Below are 16,046 nucleotides of genomic sequence, written 5' to 3' on the forward strand. Positions count from 1 at the left end.
CAGCGTTAAGTTCATTCAAAGTAATATTAGACTGTTTCTATTGGTCCTGTTTCTTTCGTGTCCACACAGCTCTGTAAAAAAAATACCACCAGGTATCAGATATGAAACCGATCTGTATTGGTCAATTCATCATGGCGTTTACATAACGTGTATGGCTAGTTGCGACGTTTTCTGGTGACAGCGGTGATAGGAAAGTGTCTGAAATCAGATTTGGAAAATCTGCATTTTTTGCATTCAAATCTGATTTCTGCACCTGTCAGCCCTGTGAAGTGAACGTAGCCTCAGCCTGATATAAAGATATAAGGACATTCTGCCATTGCATTAGCATGATGTGAGCTAGTAGGCCCCAATGCCCTTTTGTCATGACCTGAGAGAAGCGTTGAAAGCATGCACTGAGCAGGAAGGCATGATTTTGTCAGGATGATACTGTGTTTCCCGTTACGCTGATAGAACCAAAATGGCCCTCATTCTGTAGGTGCCGTAGCCTACAGCTCTGTGGTGTTCTCATGTGTGCCTTTTCTCACATCACTTAGCTGCAGGAAAGGGTGTGTTTACATTTGGGTGATAGGTTCAAATGCCACTCAGGGTGTCTAATAGTTTTTTTTGTTTGTTTGTTTATTTGTTTGTTTGTTTTTTCGGGGAGGGGGGGTGGGTAGATGGTACATGGGTATATGATTTTCTTTAACTATGGAAATGACTACCATTTAGATTGTTCATTCACTCTTTTTACAGTCGAAAAAAAGACCTGATATCTAAAAGTATTCTTCCCAAAAACCACTACAGAAACTGTGACACTGATTCAGGTTGTTAACTGCACCATTGGTTATTTATGTGAGGGAAAGTATCAACCAATCTGTTATATCAAAGGTGAAGCAATTGTGCACAGGGCATTATTCTGACAGCAGTGGGAGTCTGTACATTTGTAATAAAGAAACAGTGTCGTTGTTGTATTAAAGAATATTTCCAAAAAAAAAAAGGACAAAAAAAAAAAATGAAAAAAAAACAAAACAAACAAAGTTTGCGACTTAATCCACAGCCAATGCCCGTCCGGCCAAGTCCTTTTTACAGAGATAAGCTATTTTTACTGGTGATTTTTTGTAGCTGCAATCTTATTCTCCTTTAGAAAATGACTAAAAAAATTGGTACTTCCAAAAACAAAAAGATAAGCACTTCCACAATAATAGACTGTATGGGTTTTTGTTACTTTTGTAGCGACGGTCATTTCTTTGCTAACATGTTTTGTAGAGCGGGACGGGCGGTGGCTGTGGAGGTTTCATGGCCTCATCTGGAAATTAAGTGTGTAGCTGGGTTTGGACTGTGACTGTGTTTGTGTATTCTTGTATCTGTGCTCACCCATATCAGTGTTAAGAGAAAAGCAATGTCTGTTTTCTGTGGAGGCATCATTCATTTATTCATTTCAATGTTGTATATGGAAAAATAAAAAAATAAATTGGAAATAACGCTACCTTTTTTCAGACGAAACGTCATATTTGAGTGTGTGTGTATGTGTGTGTGTGTGTGGGGGGGGGGGGGTCAGAACATCTTAGCAAAGAGGTAAATAAATGTACACACTGTATGGGTTACTGGAAGCAGCATTCAAAAGCCAACGCTGTTGAGTTAGCAATTGGAGTGGAGTTGTGGAGTCCTTGTCTTTGTAAACAGATGACCTTGTTTATTTTATCTCATACTAGAATATGACACTGTGGTAGGATGATTATGATATAGTATCTAGCAGTTATAGCCTTTTGTTTCCAGCCACTGTCCAGTTCTTCATACACTAACAATAGTTCATAATCTATATAGAACTGAAAAACTCAGCTCTTTTTAGTGCTTCATAATAACTCATAATAACTCATAATAATACTCAGAATTTTAGATATTTCTAAAAAGCAACAATTAAAATATTGACTATTGACATAAGTGTTCAGACCCTTTACTCAGTACTTTACTAATTGAGGCACCTTTGGTAGCAATTACAGACACCAGTCTTCTTGGGTTTGATGCCACAAGGTTTGCACACCTAGATTTGGGGAATGTCTGCCATTCGTCTCTGCAGATCCTTTCAAGCTCTGTCAGGTTGGATGGGGACCGTAAGTGGACAGCCATTTTCAGATGTACGATTGGGTTCATGTGAAGCCTCTGGCTGGGCCCTTCAAGGACATTCACAGAGCTGTCCCTAAGCCACTGCTATGTTGTCTTAGCTGTGTGCTTAGGGTCGCTTTCTTGTTGGAAGGTGAATCTTCAGCCCAGTCTGAGGTCCTGAGCATTTCTCTGTACTCTTCTCCACTTAGCTTTCTCTCAACCCTGACCAGTCTTTATGTCTCAGCCACTGAAAAACAGCCCCAAAGCATGATGCTGCCACCACCATGCGTCACTGTAGGAGTGGTATTAGGGGGATAATGAGCAGTGCCTGGTGTCCTCCAGACATGACGCTTAGATTTGAGACCAGTAAGCTGATTCTTGGTTTCATTAGACCAGAGATTCCTGATTCTCACAGTCTCACAAAACTCCAGACTGGCTTTCAAGTTTCTTTTCCAGAGGAGAGGCTTCTGTGTCTGCCATAAAGCCCAGAGTGCTGCAGTGAGGGTTGACCGTCTGGTATTTTCTCCTATCTGGACATAGGAGCCTTGGAGCTTAGCTAGGGTAACCGTTGGGTTTATGGGTTTACCTCTCTTACCAAGGCCCTTCTATTAGTCTGTGAAGCTGAACTGAAGGTATGAAGATCATTCTTCTTACTATAGATATTCCCTTAGTTGTTGTTAGTTAGTTATTTCCATTGTCATCAAACCATTCAGTGACCCCCTTGTGCCCTGTGGATGGGGGCATCGTCTTCCTGGAATTTTAAGTCTGAATAACTTGTATTAAGTTGCAGTAGCCCTTTCTTCTAAAGATCCAAACTACGCCAGCAAAATGCCCCATTTGGATGGAATAACATGGCCTTCGGACCCCCTCACTGTAGAGGTCAAGCACCCAGGCCTGTACCACTCTCTTGATCTACACCACGCATTCACTTATCCACTTGTGGGGAAAATGGTGAAGGATGACTCAGCTGACCATATCATTTTTTTACCACAGCTCTGTATACTGTCAAAAAAAGGTTCTTCTATGGTTCTTTAGTAAAGTTCAAAATATAGAACCACGACTCAAATAACTATTCAGGTCCTGTGTACAGTATATATATAAATTCCAGGCGGGCTGTCACGTGTCCTTTCCTGAGGAGAGGTTTCTGTGTGGCCAGAGAACTGTAGTGATGGGTGACCTTCTGGAAGTTTATCCCATCTGCACACTGGATCTTTGGAGCATTTCGCTGGCATCACATGCCCTTCGGACCACCTCACTGTAGAGGTCGAAAATCCAGGCCTGTCCCACTCTCTTAATCTTATGCCACGCATGCACTCATCCACTTGTGGAGAGAATGGTGAAGGATGACTCAGCAGACCATATCATTTTTCCACAGCTCTAAATTAAAACTATTTGGGTCCTTAAGGGGGTGTTTTTACTTGTAGTTTGGTTCGCTTGATCCAGATCAAGTTAGTCCTGGTATGCTTTGCGTTCCTACTGACATCTTTGCAAGTAAACCAAAATAGGAAAAAAAAGATGACATATGCCACATGTATGACAGAAGGCTGCATATGGAGGTCTGCACAAGGCGGGTATGTCCGCGGTCCTGCCTGATCCACACAATAATTAGCATAAATTAGTCACAGTGGGCAAACATCCAGCAGGTTGTAGGTTGTAGCGGAAGGCTAATACTTCTCATTAGGGGAAGCAGAGCTCGGGCGGATAGATCACTGGCTGCTTGGAGAAGCGGGCGGGAATTTTAAAAAATGTTACTTTTAAAATAAACAACTTAAAAATATGGTTCTTTAAATGTGATGCCATAGAATTACCCCCTTGTATGCAATTCCAATGCAAGTGGTGGCTAGTTGGGAAACACTGGGTAGTGGTAGTGTTTAGTTTGGGACACAGCCCCACAAAAACTAAAGCATCAGACTAAAGAAGTAGGAGCACAGAAATATCGGGACTGACCCATGATGAAGCAGGCAGATGTGGACGACATGTCGTTGGTGGCGTGAGCGAGCAGGGCCGATACTAGATTTTGCGGGCAGGAGTGAACCCATGACCATGCACAAATCTGCATTTGGCGTGTTTAGATGCCTTTGGACTGAGCCTCGGCCTCTGCCTGCTTGTTTGGTGCACAGCAGAGTTGGAAAGGCAATGAACCGCACTAGCAGGGCAATCACATCAGGTTTCATTTGAATGGATCTGAAGCTGACAAGTATGAACACACCCTAAATTGTTGTTTATGGTGACATTGGCCAATGAACATTGAGGCAGGGACTCATTATAGCACCGGAAATGATACTGAACTTGTTTTCAGTACATTTAGCCTTGGGTAGAGGGTGTTAGTGGGGGTTTTGTGTCAAGGAGTGCAGAAACCACAGTTTTTTAGGGGATTATGCTGTTCTTGCAAATAAGCTTTAGAGCTGAAGGAGGGGTTTCTGTTTTCATTCTCAGATCAATTGGTATAACATGCTGACATCTGCTGGTGTTAAGCAAAAATAACCAGCGCTGTAAACTGTGTTCAGCATGTGAAGGGTCCGGCCATTACATTAAATTAAATGTGTCAGTCAAAGAGGAATGCTAAGTTCAGATGACCATACAGTTTTTAAACCATACACTATATGGTAAGACAAAAGTATTGGGACACCTGCTGGAGTTGCTTTTTCACTATTCACCTCCATATTGCTACACTCAGCGTCCATTATATCAGCTCCACTGACTATATAGAAGCACTGTGTAGGTCTATAACTCCAGACTGTAGTCCATGTGTTTCTCTGTGCATTTTGTTAGCCTCCTTTCACCCTGTTCCTCAATGGTTAGGACCCCACAGAACCACAACAGAGCAGGGATTATTTGGGTGGTGGGACCCCACAGGTCCACCACAGAGCAGGAATTATTTGGGTTACACTGACATGGTGGTGTTGTGTTAGTAGTGTGTGCTGCGCTGGTACGAGTGGATCAGACACAGCAGTGCTGCTGGACTGTTTCCACAACACTGTATCCACTCACTGCCCATTTTTATTAGACACTGCTAGCTGGTCCACCTTGTAGATATAAAGCCAGAGACAGAAGCTCTCTGATCTGTTGCTACTACACAGTTTGGGTTGGTCATCCTCCAGTCCTTCATCAGTGGTCACAAGATGCTGCCCACTGACTGGACATTTCTGGTGGGTGGACTGTTCTGCTGCAGGATTGAAAGACCTCAGGAGCACTGCTGTGCCTGATCCACTCATACCAGTGCAATACACACTAACACCCCAAATGCATCACGACTAGCTTGATGCTAAGTTAGCATATCAAATTCTTTTTACTGGGCTAGTGGGAATTAGCATTATCTTAGCGAGGCTACAAAGGTAAAGCTACTTTTGGTGTGAAATACAATTTTTTTTTTGCACTCTGCAAAGCCATCCACTACAACATCCCCTACATTGACAGAGCTAATTAGAGCAGTGGTCATACATACAAAAAACTAACACTCATCTTTACGAGAGGAAAAAACAATGGGTTAAAACACAGCATACAAAAACTCAAAGTGTTAAAGGCTTTAAATTCTTCACCGTGGTCTTTTGAAAGCATTGAGGCCTCCTGGAAAGAGAGTCAGTATGTGAATCAGTCAGTGACTATATTCTTAGTCTATTTACAACCCTGTTATTTTGCCTCAGAATAACAACATATAAGCCTATATAACCTGTAACAAGAATTGTAGCTAATTATTTTTTGCAATTATTCTCAAATGTTACCTGATAGTGTTGCTGCCCTCTCTGTAGACTCTTTGCGTAAGACATTGTAGTAGGGTCTGCTAAGGTTAGCTTATAGCCTAGCACCTGGTTTGCTCCCACTCATTTTAACTGGCTCTCCCTCCTGGCCGTGGCACAAACACCTACAATGGTGTTTCCTCCAGTTGACTCTTCTTCGAGCAGTGCTTCACCTGTTTTAGCCTTTTTAGCCTCGCTTCCATGTTCTCCCAAAGTAGCCTTTAGCCTTGAAAGGCTTTCACCACCTCTGGTCTGGGTATATGTCAGTTTTGGGGGTGTAAGTTAAATGAGTCAAGACTGTTGCATAACAGTTAGGGGGTATTAGAATTGGACTGTTTTACTGCTGTTTTATTTACAAGGGTTTTGTCTTTGAAAGAGGACACAACAGTGTTTGAATATTTAATATTAAACTATGACAAAAGAAATATTTTTTATTATAATTAATTATTACATTAAGTACATTATTCTTTTTTTTTACTAATTAAAAAAATGCAAAATAGCAAACATAAATAAATAAATTAGATGTCCATAAATAATGATTTGTAGACATGATGAGAAATTAGGGTTAAAATGCCCTCAATAATTGTAATTAGAAACACAAGAGCCTATTTTTATTCATATTGATTTATAAAATAAAGATAAGTTAATAAAACTAAATAAAAAAACTAAAAATAAAACTAATTAAAAAGTTTTCTGGTATTTTCATGTGGTGATTAATCCAAAATTAAACTATGTTTAACTATTAACATTAAATAATAGTTTTACTTTATACAGATTTAGTGTTTATTACCGCTCATATAATAATAATAATAATAATAATAATAATAATAATAATTATAAATCACACATAAGCTCTCTCTCTCTCTGTCTCTCTCCCTCACGAACCCACTCTCTTCTGGAAACACTCCGCTCCGTCCGTCGTGACGTCGGCGTTGCGTGTGACGTCAGCGCGTCAGCTGTTTTGTGTTTACATCGCGTCATTTCTGTTGTTGTTGTTTTTCCGCAGCCAAGTTGAGGCTCGTTGTTTTATGCCCCTTAAAAATGCCCTAACAGACCACGGGAAGAGCGCGGCCGTGCAGTCGATGGACAGACACGCTGTTGTTTTGTATGAGAAAGCTGCTCGTTCCTGCACGGTAAGAGTTGAGAGAGAGAGAGGGAGAGAGAGAGAGAGAGAGAGAGAGAGAGAGAGAGAGAGAGAGAGAGCACGAGCACGGCGGCGCCTGGAGCTTCTAGTCACTGTTTTGTTTTTGCAGCTAGAGCTGCTAACAGATTTAGCGCGGAGTCCGTCGTGCAGATGGGCTGAGAGAAAGGCTGGTTTCAGCAGTCGCGCTTCTGGCTGATTGCAGGCAGAGAGCCGTGGTCAACATGGCGTTTTTTTAATCTCTTACGGTTATCATACACGATCTGCGGGGGAGCGCTGCCGCACTTCTCTGCCGTGGTGTTTTCAGCACCTTCCTCGCTTTGTTCACGTTTAGCTGAGTCGCAGTCGCTGCAAACAGAGCCATGTTTTCTAGCCCAGAGCTGAAGTCATGCACAGTAGCAGTTCACACTTGACTTGACGTGAACTCCAGCAGCCCTGTTTCTGACTGCCTGACTCGCTTGTTAGGGAGATGGCCAAACATAAATGCCTGTGCTTGTATTTTTTTTAGGTAGCTATGCTTGTATACGTGTGCTTTTGACCATGTGTTTATGTGATCAGCTCAGTTGTGCTCAGTCTGACTCCCCCCCCCCCCCCCATTTTGAAGAGTGGGCCTGTCTGTTTTGTAGGGCAGAACTTCATGTCATTCTCAGTCTGCAGTGGGACAAGATCAAAGGACAGTAGCACATGGTCGTGAAGGCATGAAGTGCTTCTTTTTATTGCCCCTGGTGTTTGGTGTTCTTCAAAATGGCCCGAATTGGTGTGAGATCTGACTTTGCAGACTGGCTGAACATGTAGCTAACTAACACCCTCTGGTCTAAATGGAGCCTCTGGCAGAAGTTCCAACTGGGGCATAAAAGACACTGTGTCACTTTTCGCTGGGTATTGTTTGACTTCCAGAAATAGAACGGCCGATCATCTCCTCCACAGTGAAATTGCAAAATGTGCCACCCTGTGCCTTTGTTTATTTAGCTTACAGTTATATTTATCAATGCCGTTACATAATAGAAAATCTTGTCTCTTCGAAATGTCAGCGTTATTAAGGAAAACCTTAACCTTTCGATGGCAGTCTAAGTAAAAAGTGTTTGGAGGATTTCTATTGGTCCATTGAAAATGAAGGCAACGTTGTCCTTTTAAAGCCGGACGCATTAGATACCATTTCAAGAGTACATTACAGGATGATACTTGGACCTATGTTAATTGTTAAATGTAAATAAAGGCCAAAAACAATATCCAATTGTACTTTTGTTATTACATATGTATAACAACATAACTTAGCCTCAACAAAGTAAACCCCGTCAAATTATTTGCCCGTACTTTACCTATAAGCCATGGAAACCCCCAGCTGCTTTATCAATAATTATACAAATGTATGCTTTTTTCCCCCCTCAGACGGTGAAAGGCCTTACGCAGGTCCAACCCTAGACTCTCTCTCCTTTCACCATGGGCGGTGCTGTCAGTGCTGGAGAGGACAACGATGAGCTTATCGACAACCTGAAGGAGGCTCACTACATCCGCTCTGACCTGGTGGAGAGGGCCTTCCGAGCCATCGATCGAGCTGATTACTATCTGGAGGAGTACCGGGACAGTGCCTACAAAGACTTGGCCTGGAGGCATGGCAATCTCCATCTTTCTGCTCCTTGCATCTACTCCGAGGTGATGGAGGCCCTGGAGCTGCAGCCTGGCCTGTCCTTCCTCAACTTGGGCAGTGGCACAGGCTACCTCAGCACCATGGTCGGCCTCATCCTAGGTTAGTTGGCACAAGCACTTTAAAGAAGCAGTCTGGTGAATATTTAAGCTGACACGGTTTTCTCTTCAATCCAGATATTAGCCAAAGCATGTTCAGTGTCTGAGGTTTGATTCTTTCGGTTTGCACTGGAGGTACAAGGCTAACAGCTTGGCTAAATGATCACACACCTGTCTCGTCTCCTACAGAATTTCAGTAAGCGTTGCAAGTAAACTTCTGGGTTTAAAAAAAAGTAATAATAAGTAGTCTTGCTTGCTAACTTAGTTATTAGATATGACCTGATGCTTCCATGATAGTTTCATGCACATTATTTCTTTAAAAATATAATATAATAATATAATTATAAACACTTGAGGGAACCCATTTTGCAAATCATCTGAACAATCAGGACACTTAAGGCACGGGGGGGGGTTTCATCTCAAATTACGCACTACTCCCTACGTAGTGTACCATACAAGTGAGGAAACTGAATCTAAATCTAAACACAGCATTACGTATCTGAAACAGAACATTTACATTTATTCATGTGTCGAAATCTGACATCTAGTGCAATATGTGTGTAGATGTAGTTCTACAACTTATATAGCTCACTATATAGGGAGTAAGGAGGTTTGAGATATTGAGATATTGAGATTCATAACATGCATGCAATGTGACGTCAGAGTTTTCATAAAGCACAGGTTTCCCCGTCCACACGACAACAGAGTATTCAAAAATCTCCACCTTGAAGAGCGTTTTTGAAAAATTCTGTTTTCTGTGATAGTGTTTTCATGTGGACAAGAGGCCAAAAACGGCAGACAGATTTGTGTCGTTGGGGCCGTAGTCACACTGCACACAGTGCTAATTAATATGGTCGGACCTTTCATTGGGTCCGATCATATTAGTCCAGTGCAAAAAAAACTCTGTTTCTAGAGGAACAGAATCTAAATTATACACTAAAATGAAGAATTCTGCATCGAGTTTATTTTTACCTTAAAATAACTGACCTATAATAGGGACGGCAGGTTGGTAACTTTAGTGAAGTGGGCAGGACAACTCTCGCAAGAAAAGCATAACGCTGCGTAACATATTGAATAATATTTGTGTAAAATCCTGCATATTACTCTATTACTCTACTGTCTTAGGCTGTGTGCTTCTTTTAGTGACGGTTCTCCATCTCTCAGTTGTCCAGAAATGCATGTATAAAGCTGGTCCTGTAGTCGCGGCTCAAAGCGCAAATTGCACTACCCGACTGTAGGGGGAGCCCATGAGCAGGAAATACCAGCTCTCCTATAGTGCTGCTTTAATGTGACGTTTGAATTGCAGAAGGTCTGATCTGTCTCGTCTGGGATTCTCTGGCGTTTGCAGGTTCGTTTGGGGTGAATCATGGTGTGGAGCTACACGCAGATGTGGTGGAATATGCTTACCAGAAACTCGACTACTTCATCAAAACCTGCGACAGCTTTGACAAGTGAGCTATTTCCAGCAGCATATTTTAAGCTTGGCTTGAGAAACTAATGTGTGTGGTGTTACTGTATGTATGCAATACATTGCCAATATTGTTTCAGTTATCGATTTTGTTATGCTATTCGTTTGAGGTACTATTGGAGTTAGCAACTCACAGTTTCTGCTGTGAAAATACTGGGAAATCATTTCCCCTAGGAATGGAATTTCACCAACTATATGAATGGGGTAGAGGGGGTCTGTGAACTGTACACAGTCAGGTGGGCTGTAAACACTAACTGTAAACCTACAAAGTGCACCTATATGCTACACATACACTTGAGGTTTTTAGGTTCTTTATAGGACCATGACAACACCAATAACTATTTGGTTGCTTAAATGGTTCACCAAATAAAAGGAAATACCTGCTGTAGATGGTTCTTCATAAAGCAAAAGCTTTCCACTATTGTTATAAGCTAAAGAGCCTCTTTTGAGTTTCTCTCTCTATATATATATAGCCATTTGCCTTGGAGTGTAATCTAGCAAGTTTTTGTGTCATAGACTGATCATGTGTTTGCAGGTTTGAGTTTTGTGAGCCCTCCTTTGTTGTGGGGAACTGTCTGGAAATCCCTCCAGAGAGCCGGCAGTATGACAGGGTGTACTGTGGGGCTGGAGTTCAGAAAGAGTATGAGAATTACATGAAGAACCTGCTGAAGATTGGTGGAATCCTAGTGCTCCCCCTGGAGGAGAAGGTTGGTCAGACTTTCACACAAGTCCTTAAAGTAGATAAGGAGGACCAACTCAATCAAATAAGACAAATATATTAGACTTGTTCTTTTTTATCTGGTGAAGAAAATTATCCAAACTATTACAGATCTGTGAGTGGCAAAAATATTAGAACCTTTGAGCAATACCTGCAACTAAACGTTTCCGGTAGCTGTTGATCAGTCCTGCATATCCATGTGATCTTAAGTAAACTGCAGATGGGCAGCAGTGTTCTTTTTTGAGAGCAGAGGTGTTCTCCTTGCAACCCTGCCATGCACATCATTGTTGTTCAGTGCTCTCCTGATGGTGGACTCATGAACATCAACATTAGTCCAGACTCTTTTCCAGTCTGATGAGCATCAGCAACTCTTCTTCTGAGGTCAGAAGTCTCCTTTTGAGCTCAGAAATCTCCTTTTTTTCCGTACCACGAACGTGTTATGAAGATCAGACATGGATAGATCTTTAAATTAAACAGGGTGCCCACTCATACCTTATTGTCATCCCACTGATTGAAAACAGTCTAATTTCACCATCAAATTATCTGCTCAAGGTTCACATACTTTTGCCACTCTTTATTACACTTGATTTACTTAGAAGGACTTTACTGAAACTGATCTTAAGGTCTTAATGGAGGAGCACTTGTATATAGATTGGTATATAATTGTAAAGCATAATGTTACTGGGCACTATATTTTAATATTAATATTATATATGTTTTACACTGTCTGGCTCATTAACTTGTTAAACACTTTAAGCTTTCATTGAATTTAGCACAGTGAGGCGTGGTTCCATGGCTGTAACTGACATGACATGTAACTGGATTTCCTGGCACTTATTTTGCAGCTGACCAAGATCACCCGTACAGGTCAGAACACTTGGGAGACCAAGAAAATCATTGCTGTGACTTTTGCTCCACTGGTGCAGCCCAAACAAAGCATCAACGGAAGAGGCAGGAGTGTGCCCCTGCGTGAGTACCCTGCAGTACACCCTGTCAACCTTCATCCATCTCTAAGTGATTTGAGGAGAGGTTGGGGTTTCGGATAATCACAGAAAAATGACTTGATATGCCAACAAGACAATGGAAGATGCCACACTGCTCATCAAGTGATGATGTGGGTTAAGGAGCAAGGATGTTCAGGTCATGCCATGGCCAAAGGAACCTTTTGGAAAACAGGAAAATTAGGGTTCAGCAGTTCAATTAAAGTATATTCCCAGATTCTAGGCATTTGGGAATTGAGAGTTGACTCCAGAAATGTTTGCTGCACTTACAGACATCACTGACAGATGTCTGAAAAGACTTTCCTCACACATATCCAGAAATGGTCTACCTTAGGTCAAAGATAATTAAACTGACATATTTTCATCTTCAAGATCATCTGATTATTAATTAGATTCTTTAAAAACGAGATTTACCAGTGAAAGACACGTAGCAGCAGCCTGATTCTGATAGTCTGAAGGGTTTTTTGAACCAGTTAATTAGAGCACATTAATATGTCAGTCATAATGGTGTATTATGGACTTTTGGAATCAACTTCTTTGTTTTCCATCGTTTGAAAGTTCTGGAATCTAAAGAAAATAGGAAGCAGCAATATGAGGCAGTCATAGAGGCCAGGACCTACAAAATAATTAAAATGCATAGGTGACTATAGTCCCCCCCTTATTTATTAGTAAGGCAGTGTAATATCTTTAAAATTAATGTACATAAACAGCATCATGTAGCCAAGTGCATCTTCTTATACATCTATTGTCTTCTGCACGCAGCCATCTTTGAAGTTCGGACGTTGCAGGACCTGGCACGGATATCTATCCGCCACACCCTGCGGCAACCCATGGCGGTGGCGGAGGGCCGCGCCAAGCGTCGGGTTTCCTTCCCCGGCGCTCGCGCCATGCACCGCTACGGCCCTCGCTTTGAACGGCGCCGCTTCTGCCGCCGCTTCTACCGTCAGTGCGTCAACTCCGTGGTTCTCCACGACTCCATGATCCCTACGGCCAACATGGACGACTGCCAGTACCCGGGAGGGGTGGAGGAGGAAGAGGAGGAAGCCGAAGAGGAGGAGGAGAGGGGCTGCCGTAGAGCAGGGGAAGATCTGCCCGAGGAGGACGAGGAAGAGACCACCACTGGTGACGAAGACGAGAAAGGCAAGGGCAGCTGCACGAGGCCGGAACCGCCAGTCAACATTCTGAGGGAGAGGATCTTGGGACTGCCCTTACCTGAGCCACTCAAGATGTATCTGCTGTATTACCGTGACAAGTGAGCTAGCTATTACTGTGACTTCTGAAGTGATCTGAAGTTCGAAAGCCTTCCGTATCCCCACTCCCGGCCTAACCTGAGCAAGCCCAGCTGGATTAACCCCTCAATTATTACGGTACTATGACTATTCATTGTCTTTTCCAGAAAACAACAAAGCTAGATTCTGGACATTTAGGAGTCCCAGACTGAGACCTGATGTGGGTTTCCCTGTCGTCTTAGATTTGTTTGAGCTCGTTTTTGAGCCTCTTCTGAGAGCTTTTTCTTCTGATTTTAGCAGTATTCCCCCAAAATATCCAACAGGTATGAGCTTCACGTTGCTGGCTGAAGATTTCAGCGAGATTAGAGAAGGTTGCAGTGACTTGACTGTGAGTGGCAATGTCGTTGTGGCGTTCTCGCAAGGTTCACGTGATGAACTAAAGTATTGTTATTTTTCAATAGCTTTACGAAAGACCCCAAAGTCCGGCCCTCCACTGTTTCCTTGCCTACTGTGTGCTCTCTTTATAAAGGTACTGGATGCTATTTGCATGTGTAGTGCTCCCGTGCACCTGCATTTTGTCAGTATTCAAGTTTGTGGTGATGCATTTCAACACTGTGTAATTCTGATTACCTTCATGCGGGTGATGCTGCATTCGACACACTTATGACGTGTACGTCACGTTCCATGAAAAGTAATTGCACATAGTGCACCAGATTTCTCCATGCATTCTTCCAAACTGTAATTTGCATTATGACAAGCTTTATAATCGCCAACCGGAATGATCAAGTGACACTGTCCGGACACCACGTTTTTATTTTCCAGGATCAGTTTTTTGGGTCATCCCAACTAAAATTTTTTGCATTTTCATTACACACTGTCCCACGTTACATAAAAAAATGTGAATGATTATGTTCAAAAATATGTCCCTACTCAGGAATATTACACCCTGTTTTTGGAGCATAGGCAGTCTAAAAAAAGACCAAAAATTAAGTCATATTGATTTTTTTTTTGACCAAAAAAAACCAAGACAAACAAGATTGCTTGTTGCATCATTTTTGTACAAACCGAATTTTAAAATAGGTTGTCAAAGTAATGCTCAGCTTAGAGCATCAATATTACAAAGGGGGGGGGTGATGTAAGCTTCTTCTCACCACACTGGGTTTCTGTAAAAGTGCTTTTTAAAATGATTTTTCTTTGACTGTGGAGAGTGAGACTGATGCTTTGTGGCCCCTTAAATCCAAGATGTCGTCCTTAATAAGTTGTGGAAACATGTCTGAGGTAACAGCATATCTAAACCATAGTTTAAATTGATTGTATGCTTTTAGAAAACGTATAGATCTTTCAATAAACTTCCGAGTTTGCACATGCACTTTGAAGTTATTGCTGATGAGTTTGCAAATGTATTCAGTGTTTCAGGGCTGTTATCGTAACTTTGCCTGAACCCCCAACTGGGCTGAGGATTCTGTGGCGTGATGGAGCACCACCCTATACCTTCAGGATGAGTTGGAATGGCTTTTGTGATTTAGAACTAATCATCCAACATCAGTATCTGGCCTCAGGAACGCTGTTGTGGCTAAATGCAATGTTCCAGCAGGTCTTCCCAGAGGAGTAGAGTGTTACTGCAGCAAAAGGAAGACCAAACGCTTTATTAATACCCTTGATTTCAGATGAAATACAGGATGAGCAGGTGGCTGCACCTTTTCAGTGCTGCTAAAATGTTTGTGATCTCTTTACAGTTTACTGCATTTCTGCATAAATGTGACCTAAAATGTGATAAGTCCTAAAACTAGTTCAGGAGAACCACACATTCATGCATTTATAGACCAGAATTATCCAAGCACCAAAGCCAAAACCTTTGCTTTCAGTAAGCTTCTTCACCGTGAGCCTATTTTACCAAGTTTTTGCATTGCTGTGAAGTCACTTGTCCCTCCAGCTCTAATATTTGAAACACAACCCAATTAGAAAGAAATTTCATTTCTTTAAAGCGGTTCACTAAACAATCAAACAGACGTGTAGAATGTTGACAAGGAGACATCATTGATTTGGTATTTCTGTGAGGCATTTCTGTGACCCATGAACAGTCTTTCATTTTCTGCTCTATATAAAACCAAAAGGCATCAAAGCTAAAAGACCAGATAGCGAGTTATTCACAATCCCAGCTGTGAATTTGCTTACTTTACTCCATTATCACCTGAAACCGTCATTAATAGAGAAATGTAAGTATTTCTATGCAAATGACTGGTTCCCAGCAATGCCCTGTTTCTTGATTAAGTCTATATTGATAAAACGTATGTGGTGCTTGTGTTGAAGCAACATTAAAAACACCACCCTTAAAGTGTGATCTTGTCTATTTATGTCATGTCAGCATGATGACACGGGTTTGCTCAAACGCAACTTCATTGCAATGTAATGCTGATCACAGATATTTACAGAAAGAAGGCTTGACATGGTCAGAAATTGTCAAACAATTCTAACAGCATGTTAATATCAAGACACTAATTAAATTAGAGCAGTGATTAAACACACACATGCCTGGACGTGCGGTGGGTGCCATTCCTGCGACGCCCAGGGAGCAGAGAGGGTGAAGGGCCTTGCTCAAGGGCACAACAGTGGCAGCCCACAACCCTGTCATCAACAGCGCTGTGCTCTAACCGCTGAGCCACCACTGCCCAGGTTAAATAATGCTTTACCTCCTAACCTTAGAAATTCCAGACACACAACCCACAAATGATTGTCATAAGGGCTTTTTTTTTTCTAACATAACACCCATTGTGTTTTTTTGGTGGAGTGTCATGTTCTGATGCACGGTGGCACCCCAAAGCTACAACTGGCTCAACAAAAAAACACAAAAACTGGTTCACCAAAAAGGCATACAGGCGACTCTAATAAGCCTGATAGTCCTGACAATACAACAATATCAGCATCAC

The 16,046-nt window shown here is 42.0% G+C and overlaps 1 protein-coding gene across 1 annotated transcript; it reads left to right on the forward strand.

Annotated features, from left to right (window-relative positions):
- The first annotated feature begins 6,768 nt into the window (after window positions 1–6,768).
- Window positions 6,769–14,484, forward strand: pcmtd2b (protein-L-isoaspartate (D-aspartate) O-methyltransferase domain containing 2b). Its single transcript, XM_072697369.1, has 6 exons — window positions 6,769–6,952; window positions 8,350–8,707; window positions 10,052–10,154; window positions 10,707–10,878; window positions 11,735–11,858; window positions 12,653–14,484. The coding sequence occupies exons 2-6, from the start codon at window positions 8,401–8,403 to the stop codon at window positions 13,144–13,146; spliced, it is 1,200 nt and encodes a 399-aa protein (XP_072553470.1). The 5' UTR covers window positions 6,769–6,952; window positions 8,350–8,400; the 3' UTR covers window positions 13,147–14,484.
- Window positions 14,485–16,046: the final 1,562 nt, after the last annotated feature.

Source organism: Salminus brasiliensis, chromosome 14 (assembly GCF_030463535.1).
Source record: "Salminus brasiliensis chromosome 14, fSalBra1.hap2, whole genome shotgun sequence".
In the NCBI taxonomy this organism is placed as follows: Eukaryota; Metazoa; Chordata; class Actinopteri; order Characiformes; family Bryconidae; genus Salminus; species Salminus brasiliensis.

Excerpts from the sequence above, each read along its gene's own strand:
- pcmtd2b (XM_072697369.1), top strand. The coding sequence starts at position 8,401 with ATGGGCGGTGCTGTCAGTGCTGGAGAGGACAACGATGAGCTTATCGAC. Across the intron at positions 10,155-10,706 it reads ACCTGCGACAGCTTTGACAA|GTTTGAGTTTTGTGAGCCCT; the intron begins GTGAGCTATTTC and ends ATGTGTTTGCAG. Across the intron at positions 11,859-12,652 it reads AGGCAGGAGTGTGCCCCTGC|CCATCTTTGAAGTTCGGACG; the intron begins GTGAGTACCCTG and ends TTCTGCACGCAG.